At 32.9% G+C, this 17,303-nt stretch overlaps 6 protein-coding genes across 6 annotated transcripts in view; 2 read left to right on the top strand and 4 right to left on the bottom strand.

Moving 5' to 3' along the window:
- PHYBLDRAFT_169675 (hypothetical protein) overlaps window positions 1-708 on the bottom strand; it is a gene marked incomplete at both ends in the record, with an annotated part of 1,410 nt that extends 702 nt beyond the window's left edge. The window contains 2 exons of the mRNA XM_018436131.1: window positions 26-300; window positions 334-708. Coding sequence (XP_018290587.1) covers window positions 26-300; window positions 334-708 — 650 coding nt within the window. The remainder of the gene's footprint in view (window positions 1-25; window positions 301-333) is intronic.
- A 536-nt stretch (window positions 709-1,244) lies between these two features.
- Window positions 1,245-3,599, top strand: PHYBLDRAFT_169674 (hypothetical protein; the record flags this gene model as incomplete). The annotated part of the gene is made up of 5 exons (XM_018436130.1): window positions 1,245-1,407; window positions 1,576-1,937; window positions 1,971-2,510; window positions 2,574-3,431; window positions 3,498-3,599. 5 exons carry the CDS (start codon window positions 1,245-1,247, stop codon window positions 3,597-3,599), a joined length of 2,025 nt encoding a protein of 674 aa, XP_018290586.1.
- Window positions 3,600-3,704: 105 nt separating this feature from the next.
- PHYBLDRAFT_169673 (hypothetical protein) lies at window positions 3,705-7,429 on the bottom strand (the record flags this gene model as incomplete). The annotated part of the gene is made up of 9 exons (XM_018436129.1): window positions 3,705-3,758; window positions 4,217-4,280; window positions 4,577-5,030; window positions 5,073-6,178; window positions 6,220-6,383; window positions 6,647-6,786; window positions 6,893-6,965; window positions 7,129-7,221; window positions 7,400-7,429. 9 exons carry the CDS (start codon window positions 7,427-7,429, stop codon window positions 3,705-3,707), a joined length of 2,178 nt encoding a protein of 725 aa, XP_018290585.1.
- Window positions 7,430-8,186: 757 nt separating this feature from the next.
- On the top strand, window positions 8,187-10,041 carry PHYBLDRAFT_65416 (hypothetical protein; the record flags this gene model as incomplete). The annotated part of the gene is made up of 8 exons (XM_018441455.1): window positions 8,187-8,218; window positions 8,358-8,367; window positions 8,446-8,475; window positions 8,548-8,680; window positions 8,877-9,086; window positions 9,184-9,501; window positions 9,602-9,664; window positions 9,797-10,041. 8 exons carry the CDS (start codon window positions 8,187-8,189, stop codon window positions 10,039-10,041), a joined length of 1,041 nt encoding a protein of 346 aa, XP_018290584.1.
- A 394-nt stretch (window positions 10,042-10,435) lies between these two features.
- PHYBLDRAFT_169671 (hypothetical protein) lies at window positions 10,436-13,053 on the bottom strand (the record flags this gene model as incomplete). Its single annotated transcript, XM_018436128.1, has 9 exons — window positions 10,436-10,483; window positions 10,708-10,737; window positions 10,862-10,918; window positions 11,055-11,084; window positions 11,170-11,201; window positions 11,576-11,590; window positions 11,930-12,030; window positions 12,797-12,847; window positions 13,040-13,053. The coding sequence occupies 9 exons, from the start codon at window positions 13,051-13,053 to the stop codon at window positions 10,436-10,438; spliced, it is 378 nt and encodes a 125-aa protein (XP_018290583.1).
- Window positions 13,054-14,041: 988 nt separating this feature from the next.
- On the bottom strand, window positions 14,042-15,999 carry PHYBLDRAFT_169670 (Zn(2)-C6 fungal-specific transcription factor; the record flags this gene model as incomplete). The annotated part of the gene is made up of 3 exons (XM_018436127.1): window positions 14,042-14,172; window positions 14,656-14,925; window positions 15,309-15,999. The coding sequence occupies 3 exons, from the start codon at window positions 15,997-15,999 to the stop codon at window positions 14,042-14,044; spliced, it is 1,092 nt and encodes a 363-aa protein (XP_018290582.1).
- Window positions 16,000-17,303: the final 1,304 nt, after the last annotated feature.

Below are 17,303 nucleotides of genomic sequence, written 5' to 3'. Positions count from 1 at the left end.
GTAGCATAGCCATAGATAATGCGACCATATACAATCCTTCTTTGTAATGATGAGATCAAGTGATGTTACCGAGAGCGCAGGTATAGTGTTTTGAAGATTATCTATAGTATCTTGGTCGATATCATCGAGAGAGAAACGACCCTTGACAGATTTCAGGTGGGGTAGATTGTTGTGAATAGTGTCTATGTCACTCGTGGTAAAGGTCAATATACGCTGTCCATCGTAAGAATATATATTTACTTCTTCGAGATTGGGGAATTGTGAGATAAAGCTGATAACTTTTTGCTGTTCCATTTCCTTCTTCATATTAAGGATTCAAATACTTAGGCTAACAAGTGATCTGAATGAGTCGCTACGGTTTGCATCGTATACATCGACAGTCTGAATATGTAAGCATCTCACATCAAGATGTGTCAAGCTCGAAAATATCTGAAAGATACCACATTCCAGCCAAGCAGTAAAGGTAGATTTTCCACCAACCGCCAAACTTTTGACGAGAGCGTAGGGATTCTCGTGTAGTGAGTCCTTTGGGATAGTGCAAATTTCACAAAGTTCTTCTATAGACTGTGCACTGATATTTTTCCAGAAGGATTCTTGAAACGGAACTTTCCATCTTTTACAAGCCAAAGCACACAGAGCTTTGTCCTTTTTGGATAGATGTTCGGCAATTTGCGAAAGGATCTCAATAGGTAGCTCTGACGGTAGCATAAATGAAAGAGAAATAGATATGCAAAGATTCAGGCTTTAAGAAGCAAACTTATATGGACGAATATATAAAGCAAAGTGGGGCATATGTTAACTAATGCTGGGAACACCTAGTGGTGTTACATTGGAATCAAAAGGCTAATTTTAGAGGGTACAACCCTCAGCCATAAAACCTTCTTTTATTTTGTATAGTATATAAAGACGTTCGCAAAAAAAAAAACAAAAAAAAACTGCAAGAATATAGAGAGTGATGTGAAGTTTCGGATGTAAGTCTACAATGGTACAAACAAAGTCTAACTAAACATTTTTTATTCACATCTTTCAAACTTGTATGTCCCATATAACTTGGTTAAAAAGACTAAATAAACAAGCCTTGATAAGATTTTTAGTTTATAGCTAGTTTACAATCAAACGGAGAAAGCCTTTTTTTTGTTGAGCTAGTATATGTTATTACTTGTAAGTCTAATAAAAAATAATATTCAATATTTAGTTTAAGTAACAAGTAGCTCTTTTATATAAAATAAAAATAAAAATAAAACATGGCAAGTACCTTATTAGATTTCTTGTATCCTGTACAACTCTTGAAAGATTTGATTCCACCAACTTTTCTAATCTCTATATTTATCAGTTGTATTGAAGACTCTGAAAAATGTATTTGCGCAAGAATAGACGGAAAAATAAAAGAAGGTTTTATGGCTGAGGGTTGTACCCTCTAAAATTAGCCTTTTGATTCCAATGTAACACCACTAGGTGTTCCCAGCATTAGTTAACATATGCCCCACTTTGCTTTATATATTCGTCTATATAAGTTTGCTTCTTAAAGCCTGAATCTTTGCATATCTATTTCTCTTTCATTTATGCTACCGTCAGAGCTACCTATTGAGATCCTTTCGCAAATTGCCGAACATCTATCCAAAAAGGACAAAGCTCTGTGTGCTTTGGCTTGTAAAAGATGGAAAGTTCCGTTTCAAGAATCCTTCTGGAAAAATATCAGTGCACAGTCTATAGAAGAACTTTGTGAAATTTGCACTATCCCAAAGGACTCACTACACGAGAATTCCTACGCTCTCGTCAAAAGTTTGGCGGTTGGTGGAAAATCTACCTTTACTGCTTGGCTGGAATGTGGTATCTTTCAGATATTTTCGAGCTTGACACATCTTGATGTGAGATGCTTACATATTCAGACTGTCGATGTATACGATGCAAACCGTAGCGACTCATTCAGATCACTTGTTAGCCTAAGTATTTGAATCCTTAATATGAAGAAGGAAATGGAACAGCAAAAAGTTATCAGCTTTATCTCACAATTCCCCAATCTCGAAGAAGTAAATATATATTCTTACGATGGACAGCGTATATTGACCTTTACCACGAGTGACATAGACACTATTCACAACAATCTACCCCACCTGAAATCTGTCAAGGGTCGTTTCTCTCTCGATGATATCGACCAAGATACTATAGATAATCTTCAAAACACTATACCTGCGCTCTCGGTAACATCACTTGATCTCATCATTACAAAGAAGGATTGTATATGGTCGCATTATCTATGGCTATGCTACTTTAACCACAAGTATCCAAATCTGCGTCGCTTGAAACTGAGACTCGAGTGTGATGAAAACAAATTTAACTTTGAAGAGTACCACAAGAGAAAAGGCTTGGTTTCTTGTCCAATCGTACCAGGATTTACGCGCCTAGAAAGGTTTACACTCTATACCAATGACAGTACAAAATTGTCGAATGCTTTCTTTTGGGATTTCTTTTACCAGTCAAGAATTTATATCAAGCATTTAACATACAAGGTAATTTACAGATCTACATAAGATTGCTTATATATAAAAGCAGTTATCTAACAGCTTGTACAGAACTTTGCAAGAATATCCAATATTGGGTTCCTTGAGAGATCTACACCTTACTATGTTTATAACTTTATACGCACAGATTTTTCTTGCTATTCACTATTAGTGAATCTCGAAGTCAAATGCCGCCACATCTCAATCGACTTGGACAATCTATTGGATAGCTGTACAGGCCTTAGACAGCTTCGAATCTCTAGAGGAAAGCTGCATAGTAGTAATTCACAAGCATATAAGGATAAAGCACAGCATGGGTTGCAGACTTTGGAACTAGACAATACGGTTGTAATAACTTGTTTCTTTAACCATCTGTATTTCAGGTGCAGATATTTGGAACTTATCAAGTTGACCAGACTACAAATTTGTGGAATAATATCCGAAGAAACGAAAGGAGTGAGCATTGACATGCCATATACAAAAACCCAAAAGTTAATATTCGACCGTGTTCAATTCTACTCATCGACCGAGCATCTAAACGAAAGAACCAAAATAAACTTGATATTGATGTCCCAGCTCACCGAAGCCAGCCAGTCAGATGAAAATGAAGAAACAGCAGGTGTAGAATCTTCTATGAGCTACATATGTTGGCTTCACCGCTTCAAGGAGACAGAAAACGTTAATAACTTTACGCAATGGTACAGGGAGCTTTCGGATCAAGATTGCCAAGAAATACTTGCTTATTACCATAAAAGCTCATATAAGAAGAAGAACATCGGTACACAAGAAGTGCGAAAAGGTTTTGGCAGAAAGACAACGAAGAAGTTTTGGGAAGATGATCTTGGTAGAGGTTATGTTGAATGGGTGTGTAGCCCCCTAGTCGATAATAACGATTCCTTATCGCGTTTGAAGGACTCCAACTTTTATAATGTATTTTTTTGGAGCTTGTAAAATCTAGCTGATTATTTTGTTTTATTATATATATATTTTTTCAAGCCTTTTGCTCGGTTTCTTCCTTTAGAATTATTAGAGCTTATCGTTGTTTCTACTACACCAGCACAACAATCAACTTGGACGTCCTTTATTTTGATGTCTTAATTTTTATGGAAAGAGAAAAAGTGCCATTAAAACTAATATCATATACTTAGAAAGGCCATTAATTGATAGCTTTACTCTTACTTTCAAGAATTTATTTTATATACTTTACGGGGTAGACAGGTTACCCCCATTAAGACAGTTTAATAAGCAAGAACCACACTATTCTAAGAAAGAGAAAACTGTTTTCTAAGTTTATTTGAATATTTGATACAAAACAAAAATATCCAATACAACAATTGAAAACCTTGGTTCAAATAAAATAGTAATAACTGCAATGTGTTTTTTTAGTTTCTTTAACTTTATTTCATACTTTATATACTCATATTCTAACATTCATGATGAAAGTTCTATTGTGTAAATTCAATTGCTATACGGTATGCCATTTGATCCTTAGCTTTAGTTACTTCTCTACTGTTTATTTCAATTGGGCACAAAATTACCATCATATATAGTATATGTATAATAATATGCATATGATTATGACAAGAATGCTTCTGATATTATTGAATTATTTAAAATCTCTGGCGTCTTTAAATTGTGTAAAGCCATTAGGGTCCCTAATAACCCCAATAACCCTTAAAGCACCTAGAATTTTCCAAGCCTTTAAAGTTTCTTACGTTTCCAAGATATTCAAGACTGCTAAATTCTTTAAATGATCTGATGCTTTTGATATAATCAAAGCTTTATTTAGTAGAAAAATAAAATTTTCATCTATTCTTTTTTTTAAAAAAAAAAAAAAATTAAATAGCAATTCAATTTTCAATCATTATTATATGTTTTTTCTTAGTTGATGTGATTTAAGAAACAAAGAAAGTAGAAAATTAGAAAAACTTTAAATTTACATACTATATATATATATATATCTTGGTACGAGTAAAAAAAAAACTATTGTGTTGAATAGATCTTTGGCTGTTTCTTCAGTGGAATATTTTATTTTATTTTATTTTATTTTCAATAGACAAAGCATCAATTATTACCATAATGAAGGTACAATATATTCAGCTATTTGTCCACACCTCAATTCGACATAACCTCTACAGAGGTCTTCTTCTAGATCTTCTTTGTTAATTTGTTCATCAAAAGATTTTTCAGGTTTAGAAAAGATTGGCCGGTCTTTAAACTGGGAAACTTGAAAGTATTCATTTGTAGTGTAGGTCTCTTGTTCCAAAAGTTGCCTTGTCTCTAGAGTAGAATCAAATATCTCTGTATATTCACCACTGATATGATACCAGGCCAGATGCTCCACTGAAGGTTCCAAATTATCTTTTGTTTCAGTTGACATGCGGGAACCAGTCAATTGGGAAATCAACATCAGGTTTATGGTAGTATCCTTGCTCATGTCTTCTTTGGATGAGTAGAATGAGACCTGTTCGAGCTTTAGCAGCTTGAAGTTAGTGCAAGACATGTCAATACACAAGCTTCTAGTCTCGACTGAGATTGATCAACAAATTTTTGAGCGACTCAAGTGCATACGTTGTAAAGTTCTGCACCTGAAAGACGTGTAGTTAAGTACAGAGACATTTGTCACAATATTATCCAATATCAGAATTTCTAATCCATGTAGACTTGGCTTTTCTTGTGGGTCTTCACTAATATACAGCTGTCCACTGGAAAAAGATAGTTTTCTTAAGGCTGGACAGCTATCCAATAGGCTGTCCAATGCAATCGATACGCCACATTCATTGATTTCCACGCTCACCAGGTGTGGACAGTATAGGAAATCTGGCTTGTAAATTGGTTCACCGTTGGTGTATACACTCCCGACAACGGAGAGTGTTTTGAGTGTTGTTGAAAAGGATTGTACAAGTCGTTCGATAACCATTTCAAGGAAAGGCACTCCACAATCGCTTGAATTGATCTTGTACTTTAGATCCTTGATGGGTACGCTTAACGGGCAAAGGAGGTCCCATAAAAGAGCGTGAGCCCATTCTGTAGGTTCGCTAATGCAGAAATCTAATGTTTCCAGGTGTAGAAATGCTTTTTCGACGGATCGGATTAGTGATGCCTTTCTTTCGTCGTACTCTATAGTAGAGTCCAAATTTTCTTGGTACGCAGCTTTCCAGGTCAATGTACGCAGGTTTGGATACTTGTATATAAAGTAGTATATCCATGTATGATTCAGGATTATGAGATCGAAAGAGAGGCTTGTTACATCGAGCGCTGGCCGAGTTCTTGGAATTGATGGTACTTCGTCTGGGTGAATAAAGTCGAGGAGTAAGAAAGCCTTTATATTTGTCAGGTTTGGTAATGCAATGTGAAAGTAATTATAATGATCCAACTTGAACTCAATTGAATTATGGCAGCAAAGAGATATGTCTATTGCCCTGACATTGGGAAATACTCGTGAGATCTCCAGGATCAAATGTGCCGATATGTACCAGTCACGTGGTTTAAGTTTGAGTTTTAGGCTGGTCACAGGCTTCCATTGTGGAAGAATATAGTTCGCTTTCTGTAGGTCGGTTCTGTACAACGATAAGAATCCCATGTCAAAATCCTCTACATTGTGAAAGACGTTCAAGATATTACTCTGAATCCATTGGGATAAGTTTGTTTCTCCAGTAACACATATGCTTTTTGTCCTTTGAGTGTATCATATAATGTTTCCGTCTTGATCTTTTACTGTAGCGCACATGTATTCAAGTCTTGGGAATGAATTGACTTGTATATTACTCCAAAGCGATTCTTGATATGGAGTTCTCCAGTTCTTGCAAGTAAGAGCGCAAGAAAGTTTGTCTTTTGGCAATAATAAAGCCGTGATTTTCGAAAGTAGCTCGAATGGTAAATCTGATGCAAGCATAGATATATATATATAATAAGTGGAGTAAAAATAGATAGGTGGGTTTATGAATTTGAACAACAATAAAAAAGTAGTTTTTATTTTAATTGTGAGTAACCAAGGCAAGGCAGTCACAAACATTGGGGGGTACTCAGCCAGATTGATCGATCAAACTTTGATCGAAAGACATACGGCTCTCTGATTGGCCTAATCCTTACTTTATATATATATATGCAATACGATAATATTTTTATCTTTCTCTCCATCTTACATGCCAAAATATAGTACAAAGCAACAAGCAATTGATGTCTTGAAGAAATCGCATAAAATCAGTGAATTTATCGTGAAAAAAAAAATAAAAAAAATAAAAAACACTGGTAGAGTCTTTATCAGCAAGTGCAGACGAGCTTACTAAAAATATTTTAGAAGTAATCAAAATGGAAGTTAATATAAAGTTGGAGCAGATAGCTGTCATGAATGAGCTTGAACGAAACACTTGAAGCCAATAAATACATACACAAGGTTGACAATGTATTGCCGGATGTTGAGTAAAGGGAAAGAACACTTGACTTCTTCGAGAGTCTAGATGCCTACAAGTTCAAAGAAGAAATCAGAATGTGCAAAAGCTTATTCTATAAATGCTATATAAAAAAAATCTATGAATTTTGTACGAATTTTGTACTTTTGTACTTTTGTACTTTTGTACTTTTGGTATCCTCAACTACAAATTTTATATCATTGGCTAAGATTTACACAAGAATTTGATCGATCAATCTGGCTGAGTACCCTCATAGTCTTAGATAGTAAAAATAATGTCCTTGTGGGCTGGACATTCTCGTAGTTAAACTATCTATATATTTTATTTTATTTTATTTTTTTTAAAAAAAAAGTAGGGATGTTGGTTTATGGATTTTTTTTGAAATTATATTGCTACAACTCCTCAGATAAGGTTGTTGTAAGCCCTGACTTCTTTGTACTTCAATCTTTCAACTTAAGCTCTCGTCTGTTACAATCGCAACAATACTTTTGTTTTTGGTTTATATCCCATATACATTTTACAAATAAATAACACTTTGGCTAAGCTAAGATTGGCTTTTTTCGTTAATGTTTTTATTATCAAGTTTGAAAAAGTACTACAAGAGACCTACCTCTCTTTCTTTCTCTCTCTTTAAAATCCTGGCTGTACACAAATACTTTTCACTGAAAAGGTAGCATATCACATTTTTATGATAGAAAGGTTTTAGATACCAAGCAAAGATAGTATTATTTAAACATTATCAATATTTAATCTTGTAATATATATATATATAATATCTTACATTATCAAACAAGTTTTTCTTTTGAGAAAAAAAAAAGAAAAGACTTGATTTATACGACAAGGCTGAGCAATTGATTAATGAATAAGCTATTGATTAGACACATACTGTTAGTCTTTATCTCTTCTTATATATGTTTTTTGTATTTAATATATTAATTAATAAACACTGTATCTCAAAAATTAGCGTATTATTTTTTTATTGATAGGTGAGCAAGATGACTACCATTGATACATAATCGATAAACCTTTTATTATTTTATTTTATTTTATTTTTTTAAAAAAAAGTATTTAAATGAACGGTTAAATAAGGTTCTTAGTTAGACTTTAAACGCTTATCTTTAACATGAGTTTAGAGCAAGTGCAAGCAATTATATAAGTGTATATCATTTAGCTGACTTGTATACCATTTAGACCAGAAATCAAATCAAACCTGTCTGGTATGCATTTCATGGTACGGAATGCCAGATCGATACAACCTTCCAAACCTTTAATTATGGATCAGATTATCCATGGTATCTACGTGTGGTAAGTCAAATGTCCGTAAAGTTAAAACCAATAGCTGCTTTTAGCAGTAGTAAAGAAAGGCATTTTAGTATGCATTCTTTATATATATATAAATATCTGAAATGCTTCATTTTTATTAACCTATTTTGTGTGTGTATAGTACACTTTTTGTAAGTATATGATGCTGTCAAAATACGAGTATCAGCGTATATAAGAACGGAAGTTACATAATTTTCTGGACAATATAGATAGAGAAAAGACTCTCTTCAGAATGTGATGTAAGTGATATATACATATAGTGGCGTTATTTCTATATACATATTAACCGTGAAAGCTTACCCGGATTTTAGGATCAACCTGTTGCGATTGCTTTGAGAAAAATGGATGTCAAAGACACTCGCAGACTGCCTAGCAGCATCAGGGGTCATATTAAACTTTATGACATCGTGTCCAAGCCAACAGAAATAAAGTCTGTCAAAAAAGGTACGATTGAACAACTAAAATCATAATCTCTAATAAATATCTCAAGAAAAATAAAAACAGATATAGAGAGAAACTTAATAAAGATCCTTTATATATTATGCTTTAATTATTAGAGCAGCAAAATTTTGTTGATAATATATAACAATTATTTGAAAGACTAAAATTTACTGACATATGTATATATATATATATATAGCAGGCAATTATATTTGGCAGTTTACTCATAACTTTAGCCTGGCCGGAACCTCTGAACCAACACTCATAATTGTCAAATTTGAAGGCGAAACAGATCAACCGTTCTGTCTTTCCCCGTTTCTCAACTTCTCAAACCACACTAGATTTTCAGAGTTTTCTGACATGATTGTCAAGATTGTTAAGAGCGAAAACGAAGATGATACAGAGTCTGGTAAATTTTATTATGATTAGTATTAATTAATTAATTAATTAATTAATAAATAAAATAAAATAAAATAAAATAAAAACTAAAAGCGTTTATATAAAAGGTCATGAAACTCGAATTTTTAGATGCCACAAGATTATTCTAGCCACGGCTTCTTCCTGGTTTAAGAATTTACTCACGAATGGAAGCTACGACTCTAAGGATTGGACTGTGACTATACAGGGTATAAATCCGGATATATTCAAGAAAGTTCTGGACTTTATATATTCTTCCAACTGCGATGTAAACGACGTTGACGAAGCCTTTGAAATCATTAAAGCAGCTCGTCTTATTGAGTTGGATTCTCTTTGCGAGATTATGTTTGGATACTTGAGACCAAAAATCGATTTTGATACATTTTGGCCTATTTTTTCTTTAGCAGGTATGAGGCAGAGTTCTAATTTCTTTTCTTTTCTTTTTATATATATTCTAACTAATACAGACTTTATCACTAATTCTTTTATATATAATTTCTGTATCAGTCGATTATGATTGTATACCGACAATAATGGCTGGCAAGGAGTTTGTGAAAACGAACGCTAAAGGTATCATGAAAGTGATGAATAATTAATTATTGACACGGAAAGAATATAGATAAAGAGATTTTTTTTGTAATAAAAACACTTTATATTTACCAAATATGTCTGTTTTTTCTTTCTTTTCAAAAAAAAAATCAGAATTTTATAGCTGTGCCTTTTCTTTCGAAAGAGACGCAGCGGATATTTTGAAATCCCAGTCCCAGGATACTAGCAGCTCAGATATCTCCAACCTAGCTTCTAGTGTTATTCAACTTGGTCTCGATGAAACAAAACAAAAGAAAGATAAAGATACCCTAGAGAAGCTTACCAAAAATGCTCATGATCTGTTTGAATTTACCATTGCGTGTCATACAGAAATGACATATTGGAAAACGTCGAAATAAAATGCCACAGTTATGCGAACAAAGTTATATGTAAATCTTGTAAGTGTCTTAAATACCCCTTTTATATATATTATATAGTAGTTTACTATTAGACTTAATCAGAGAAACTATCAATTAATACCAAATATTTCATAGGATACATCTCACAAGGCTTAATAAGAATAATAGTAAAAGATGGCAATAGCAAAAAAAAAAAAAAAAAAAAAACTATCGAGTATCAAGTATAAAATCTAGCATATGAATAAACAAGTCAAAAAAGTATATATGTCTATCAATATTTAATATACGTAAGAAGATTAATGTATCAAAAGCTATTTAAACATAGCACTTCTTGGTGAGACTGCATGAGTATACTTTTGAGACAGTTAAATTAGATTAGATGATTCATTATATTTCACCGTTCCATTTGCTCATAACAGGTTGTATCTTGATACACTTGTTTCTACACAAATATGTATATATATATATATATATAAATGTCTATTTCTTCTGTATGTAGCCACTGTAATAGAACTAGTGATAGAACTAACAATAATAATAATAATAATAAAAAGACTATTGGATTTTATTTTTCTTATCAACTCTATTGCAAGGAGTTTATATAGCCGAAGATTCGGGGCGGAGGAATAGGAAATCTCGATCCGCGTTCTGTTTTTGGTATGTTACTCTGGAGGTTTGGTTCATTGGATACGAGAGCTTTCATATATTTATATATATATTGATTATTTAAACTCTTATCGACAGTAGAAAGAAAGAAAGAAAAAAGACTTGGAAGATGTGTTTAATTTTTCTTTAATTAGAAGAAGCCTAAAATGTATACTAAAATACCACAAAACCGTTTGTCTGTAGCTTGGTATACTTTCTGATATTTGATCAACTTTCATAAAGTAAAGAAAGTAATAAATAAATAAATAAATAAATGAGCAGTAATTACAAGATCTAATATGATTTACTGCTCTGTGTCTTGTGTATTATGACTACTATACTCATTATTTTTCCTGGGATTGGATTACCAATGAATCAGTTGGTGCAACCTCACCAAGCTAAAAAGAAGTAAACGTCGTTTTGTGTTTATTTTTATTTTTATTATTTTATTTTACCTATGAATTTACTTCTTTAGTTATTTACGTCCAATACCCAAGCTAAAGATTCTTCTAATACTATTGTATATATATATATATATGCATAATAGAGATACTTAATAATTACCTCTTTACTATAGTAACCAGTTATACCCTTTTTTTTTGTTGCTATGCTGTTGTTGTGGATCAAATATATAGAAATAGAAATAGAAATCTTGGCAATCTAGTGTATAATGTATATATGTGTGTGTGTGCCTGCCTTTTTTGTTTTTGTTTTTGTTTGCTGATTTAACATTGGACACTCGGCTTTTATTACTCTAACTAATGTTCTTATCCAATAATATGTCTTTATTTTTCTTCTTCTTCTCTTTTCTTCTTTGGTACCAAAAGAAAATATATATATATTTATATAGTCTTTATCTCTTTCAAGGTTTGCTACATTTTGAACGTACCAAGACACTCTTTTTCTATACTATATATATATAATATAGATATCTATAGGTAACAATTTTTTATTTTTATTATTATTATTCATGTATTACTTTTTTTGGGTTCATTTTCCAACCAGTTTTTGTGCACCCAAAAAAAAAGTGGAGTTGTAAATGAAAAAGTATAATATATATACACGACTTTAAAATTTGAGATTTGTAAGCCAATAATATTGCTAGTTTTATAAAAATAAAATAAAAAAATGGCCGTGTAACAGGCTCTTTCTTATCAATAATGATATTTTTATTTTATTTTTTTTTAGGTCCAAAGAAAATACGAAATAAAAAAAAAAAAAAAAAAAAAAACCAAATTCACACCCTCAATTTCTCCCTCTCTATGTGTGTTGTGTGCCTGCCTTTTTGCCTCCCACATTTCTGTCAAAGACCTCAAAGTAACACAGACGGCAAGCATTCCGATTCTTGTGGTATATACATATACAAATATAATATTATAAAAAATGTATATATATAAAAGGTTCTTATTTTAGACACCAAACAAGTAGCTTATTACACACGCACAAGAATATATATAAACCTTCTTCTTTTTTTGCAAACAAGAGAGAAAAACACACACACAGAAACAAAGAAGAAAAAAAGAACCATGGGACCCACCAACAATAATTACCATCATCATCATCACCGCCATCACCATCACAACCAACCAACCAACCAACCCACAAACTCACTTTAGATAATTATTTTTTCTTTTTTTTTTTTTAAAAAAAAAAAGAAACTCGGCAACATCAAGACGAGTACAAGAGAGTCTTTTTATGTACAGACCCGATCATTTCGGCTACTTTTTTTTTAAAAAAAAAAAGAAAAGAAATAATAATTTATTTTAAGATACGGCTTTTATATATACAGAATCAAAGTGAGCACGGTCATTAACCAAGAAAGGCTATTCAACTTGTTGAGAATACAAGACCATGATAGACAAAGAGTCCCATTTCTTTCTTTTTTGGTTTTGAATATCAAAACCAAGAAAAAAAAAAAAAAAAAAAAAAAAGACATTTGAAGACCTACAAACAACAAGACAAAGATGTATATTGCAAAAATTCAATTGAAAGATTACCTATTAAATATATTATTGACCTGAATGGTTTCATTCAGTGTGTATGTGCGTGTGCGTGTGCGTGTTTGTACACACATACACACATGTGTCTATTGTAACACTTGGAGTTTTACTTTTTGCTTTGGTAACGCTGTAACTGGAGCTGTGGCTGCGATTGTAAAATCCTGATATTAATATTATATTATATTCGTTCTCATATAAACAATCGATCGTAATCTCTATGATAAGCAATCATTTGCAGTGTGCACCAAAAATATAAAAAAAATAAATAAAATAAAACAGAGTACAAAAAAAATAGAGAAGACGTATGCCCCATGCTTCGGCTCATTTGTGTAGCAATCAAAACATATATGTACATGTACATGTACATGTATGTACTATGTACTATGTATTATGTACAGGATTTATACAGGATCTGTAGTTTTTTCTTTCATTTTAAAGAATAGAAAATAAATAAATAAATAAATAAAGAAAGAAAGAAAAGAGAGTTAAAGATCAAGATCAAGATTAAGATCAAAATCAAAATCAAAATCAAGATCAAAAACTATGATATACAAGCAATTTTTATGATTTTGATTTTCAAGTATATATAATATAATTTACATTTCTAAAGTTCCCTCTCCCCCTTTTTTTTTGTCGTCTTATATAATAATATTAGTAGTAGTAGTGCATTGTAATAGTAATGTATATAAGGTTAAAGAAGTATAGAAGTATAGATAGAAGTATATAAACGTCGTGTATATATAAAAAAACAGATTATAAATATATTTGGTGAAAAAAAAAAAAAGATTGAAATTTCTTAGATAAGTAAGGTATATATATATATATATATATGTTTGTGTATATGTATAAAGTAAAAGGGAAAAAATATAAAATAAAAAAATAAAAAAAAAACAGATAATAGTAATAATAGTAATAGTAATAGTAATAATAAGCAGAAAATAAGCAGAAAGTAATAGTATATATAATATATATATAAATATAAAAAATATAAAAACAGGATATTAAGGCTACGTAAGGTGAGGGAAGAGTGAAAAGGGTTTAAAGAAGTATATAGAAAAATAAAATAAAATAAAATAAAATAAAAGAATCAAACAGGTAGTTTGAGTATGTGTGTGTGTGTGTGCGTGTTGGGGTTTGTTGGCTAATTTGTTAATTGGTTGGTTGGTTGGTTGATTAAGGTTTTTTTTTTTGTTTTTTTTTTTGGAATAGACAAAAAAAATGTCACATAAATTACACACAGGCGCAAAGGAAAGAAGCAAAGAAGTAAAGAACAAAGGAAAGGAAGAGAGGAAAGAAGTGTGGAAGAGGAGTATGATGTAGAAAAGATTGAAAATTGAAATATACTCAAGAGGTTCTTATTGTGTCATGTCTGGAGAATGAGGAAAGGTACGAGGCTGGCTGTGTGGTGGAGTGAGAGGATAGATTGGATAGTGGGTAAGAGGGTATTCCATTGCAGTAGCTGGGAAAGTACGTTTCGAGAGTTGTTCTAAAAAGGATATATAGATATGCATATGAGTAAAAGAAATGTATTTTTGTAAATATGAAACACATTCTCCAAACAAACAAACATATAAACAAACAAACAAAGCATTACCCATTAAACTTGGCATAGGAGATGATTTCCATTCAAGGTCACAACGAGTGGAAGAAGTACTGCGAGAAGAGGAGGGTGGACTGGGAGATATTTGCTGTTGGTTTTGGTATTCATCTCCTTCGCCTTCCTGCAGCTGTAACTGGAGCTGTAACTGGAGCTGTTGTCGTTGTTGTTGCTGTTGTCGTTGTTGTTGCTGTTGTTGCTGTTGTTGCTGTTGTTGTTGTTGTTGGATATCTTGTTGATTGAGTGGCGTAGATAAGGATGACTGGGGTGTGTTATTGGCCATAGAGGAAGGCATCATTGATGACGAGGAAGATGTGGATGAGGAAGGAGAGAGAGTGAGGTTGAGCATGGATGATGTCAAGGGATGTGTACTGGTCAGAGCCGAGTTCTGGCGCATCATAAGTGTGGGTGATAGTGGCGGAGGCGGAGGTGGAGATGAAGCTATTGCTGCTATTGCTGCTGCTGCTACTGATGCTGATGCTGATGCTGATGCTGATGCTGATATTACAGAAGAATTTCCGAGGATGACGGGCGGAGAAAGGGACCGATACCGATCAACAGGTGGGCGCGAAAATGGCATGGCTAATACAGGAGATTTTGCTGATGTATAACCAGAGACTCCACCCTCATTGGATACCATGCCTTTTTAATGTAATTATATATATATATATATATAAAGACGCAATATTTGACACCATTAAGACAATATTCATAATTCAATATTAAATAGAAATGATATAGAAAAATTATATAGGAAATGAAAAGTGAAATGGGATGATAGTAATAATTGTAATAATAGTAATAATAAAGCTTAAATCTCCTTCCTCTTCTTCCTCTTCTTCTTTTGTTACTCAACACAATAACCAAATTCTCTCTTTCTCCCTCTATTAATTTACTCTCTCTCTCTCTCTTACACACACACACACATAAATATGTAGGTATAGATATAGATTTATATACAATTTTTATTTAAAAATAATAATAAAATAATCAAAAAAAAATTTTAAAAAAAAAGAAAGACTTACCGGACCCACGTCTGGCAGCATATGCTGTACGAAGCTCAGCCTGTTCCTTGGCTACACTGATACCTTGGACCGAATGACGGTGTTGACGGACTGCCATAGGTCTAGATGGTGGATGTGGTGAAGAGAGTTTGCGGTACTGTAGGGTACCTGAAGCCTGTGTTTCAGCCCGATCTTTACCGGTGCTGGCGGTACTGTTTCCATTGCTGTTTGTAGTGAAGGACGTGCTTTGGGAGAGGGGTGAAGGTGTGAATGCGGTCATGAGTTTTTCGATGCGGCGAAGGCGGTCCTCGATCCGGTCAATAGCCTCGTTGTCTCCCGGTGGAGTGGCCATGGCACGTTTGCGGCGCTCCGAGTTATTGACACATTCGAGCCCGTTGGCTGCACAGAACGCGCAGGGGTTACTGCCATCGCACTTTGTCTTTCGACGCCTACAAGTCTCGCACGCCGATCCTGAACTGAGCCGGCGGGCATTACTGGTGGTGAACACACTGCGAGGATGATCCGAGACCACACTGTACACACATTCTAAATTCGCGTCTGTGCAGTGCGCACACGGTCGCTGTCCGTTACAGAGTCGTCTTCTTCGCTTACAGGGCTCACAGGCCCGGATCGTCGAGCATCTTTCGACAAGCATATGCCGGCTCTGGCTAGGACTTGTTGGTTTTCGGTTAAGAGATGGACTTGCAGGCATTTCGTATATGTAGAGCTATATACTTTATCCTTAGTTATTCTTGATTGCTTTTTTTTTGTGTATGTCTTTGAACCAAAGATAGATAATACAAAGCTTCGAGAGGAAGAATATATATATATATATATATATATAGATATATATATAGATATATATGTATGTGTGTATTTATGTATGTATGTATATATGTATTTATATATGTATATATGTATATATGTATATATGTATATATGTATGTATGTATGTATGTATTTATGTATGTGCGTATGTGCGTATGTGCGTATATATATATATATATATATATATATGTGTGTGTGTGTGTAGGTGGTAGGTGATAGGTGCTTTGGTGTCGTCGAATTTATGTATATATTCTTTCTTTCTTTCTTTCTTTTATGGTTGCTTGCGTATAGATGTGTACAAAGATTTTCTTATCAGATAAAGAGCACTGTCGCTAGGACAGCCGACATTCAGTAGAAGAAGAAGAAGGGAAGAAGAAGATGAAGAAGAATAAGAATAAGAAATAGCGAGAGAAAGAGAGAAAGAGAGAAAGAGATCAAGCGACACAAAAGAAGAAGAAAAAAAAAAAAAAGCAAGGTAACAGCTGCGGGGTCAAAGGGGGTCCGGTCCCGGGTGGCGCACAAAAAAAAAGGTCCTCTTTTATTTTATTTTATTATATTATATACTGTATTGTATAAATTATTCTACAGTGCTGTATTTGGAATAATGGTTGGCGCTATTTTGAAATAAATAAATAAATGAATAAATAAAAATTCAACATTTTCAATTGAATTGAATAGAATAGAATTGAATTGAATTGAATTGAATTGAATTGAATTCTATTATACATTTGTATATTTAATTAGTTTTATGCTACATAAAATCAATCAATGAATAGACTTCATCAATTCTACAATGGCTTGAGCAAAAAAAAAAAAAAGAGGTTCTATTGTCAAAATGGTATACAGAATTACTGTGTATACAAAAGCAGGTAGAAACATAAGTCCAGCAAATAATCAAATAAAACTGTTTATTCATTATTTGTTAAATTTGGTCAGTCTTTCAAGTGTTAGTACTTCTGCTATTACTGCTGTTACCAATTTTAGCCGCCTTGAAATAATGAGCTTGCCTTGAGACTTGCTCACGTTGATTGCTTACATTCGTGAGTACCATGTGATCACCATCGGTTCTATTCAACCACAATACCCTACGAAATTTACTTAGTAACAACTATATATATATATATATATTTAATACAACGATAAAGAGCTATAATGAAAATAGCAAGGTACTAAGCCAATACAAAATTA

This window comes from Phycomyces blakesleeanus (assembly GCF_001638985.1).
Source record: "Phycomyces blakesleeanus NRRL 1555(-) unplaced genomic scaffold PHYBLscaffold_13, whole genome shotgun sequence".
In the NCBI taxonomy this organism is placed as follows: Eukaryota; Fungi; Mucoromycota; class Mucoromycetes; order Mucorales; family Phycomycetaceae; genus Phycomyces; species Phycomyces blakesleeanus.
Note: the sequence above shows the minus strand (reverse complement) of the source record. Positions and strands in the feature narration are given on the sequence as shown.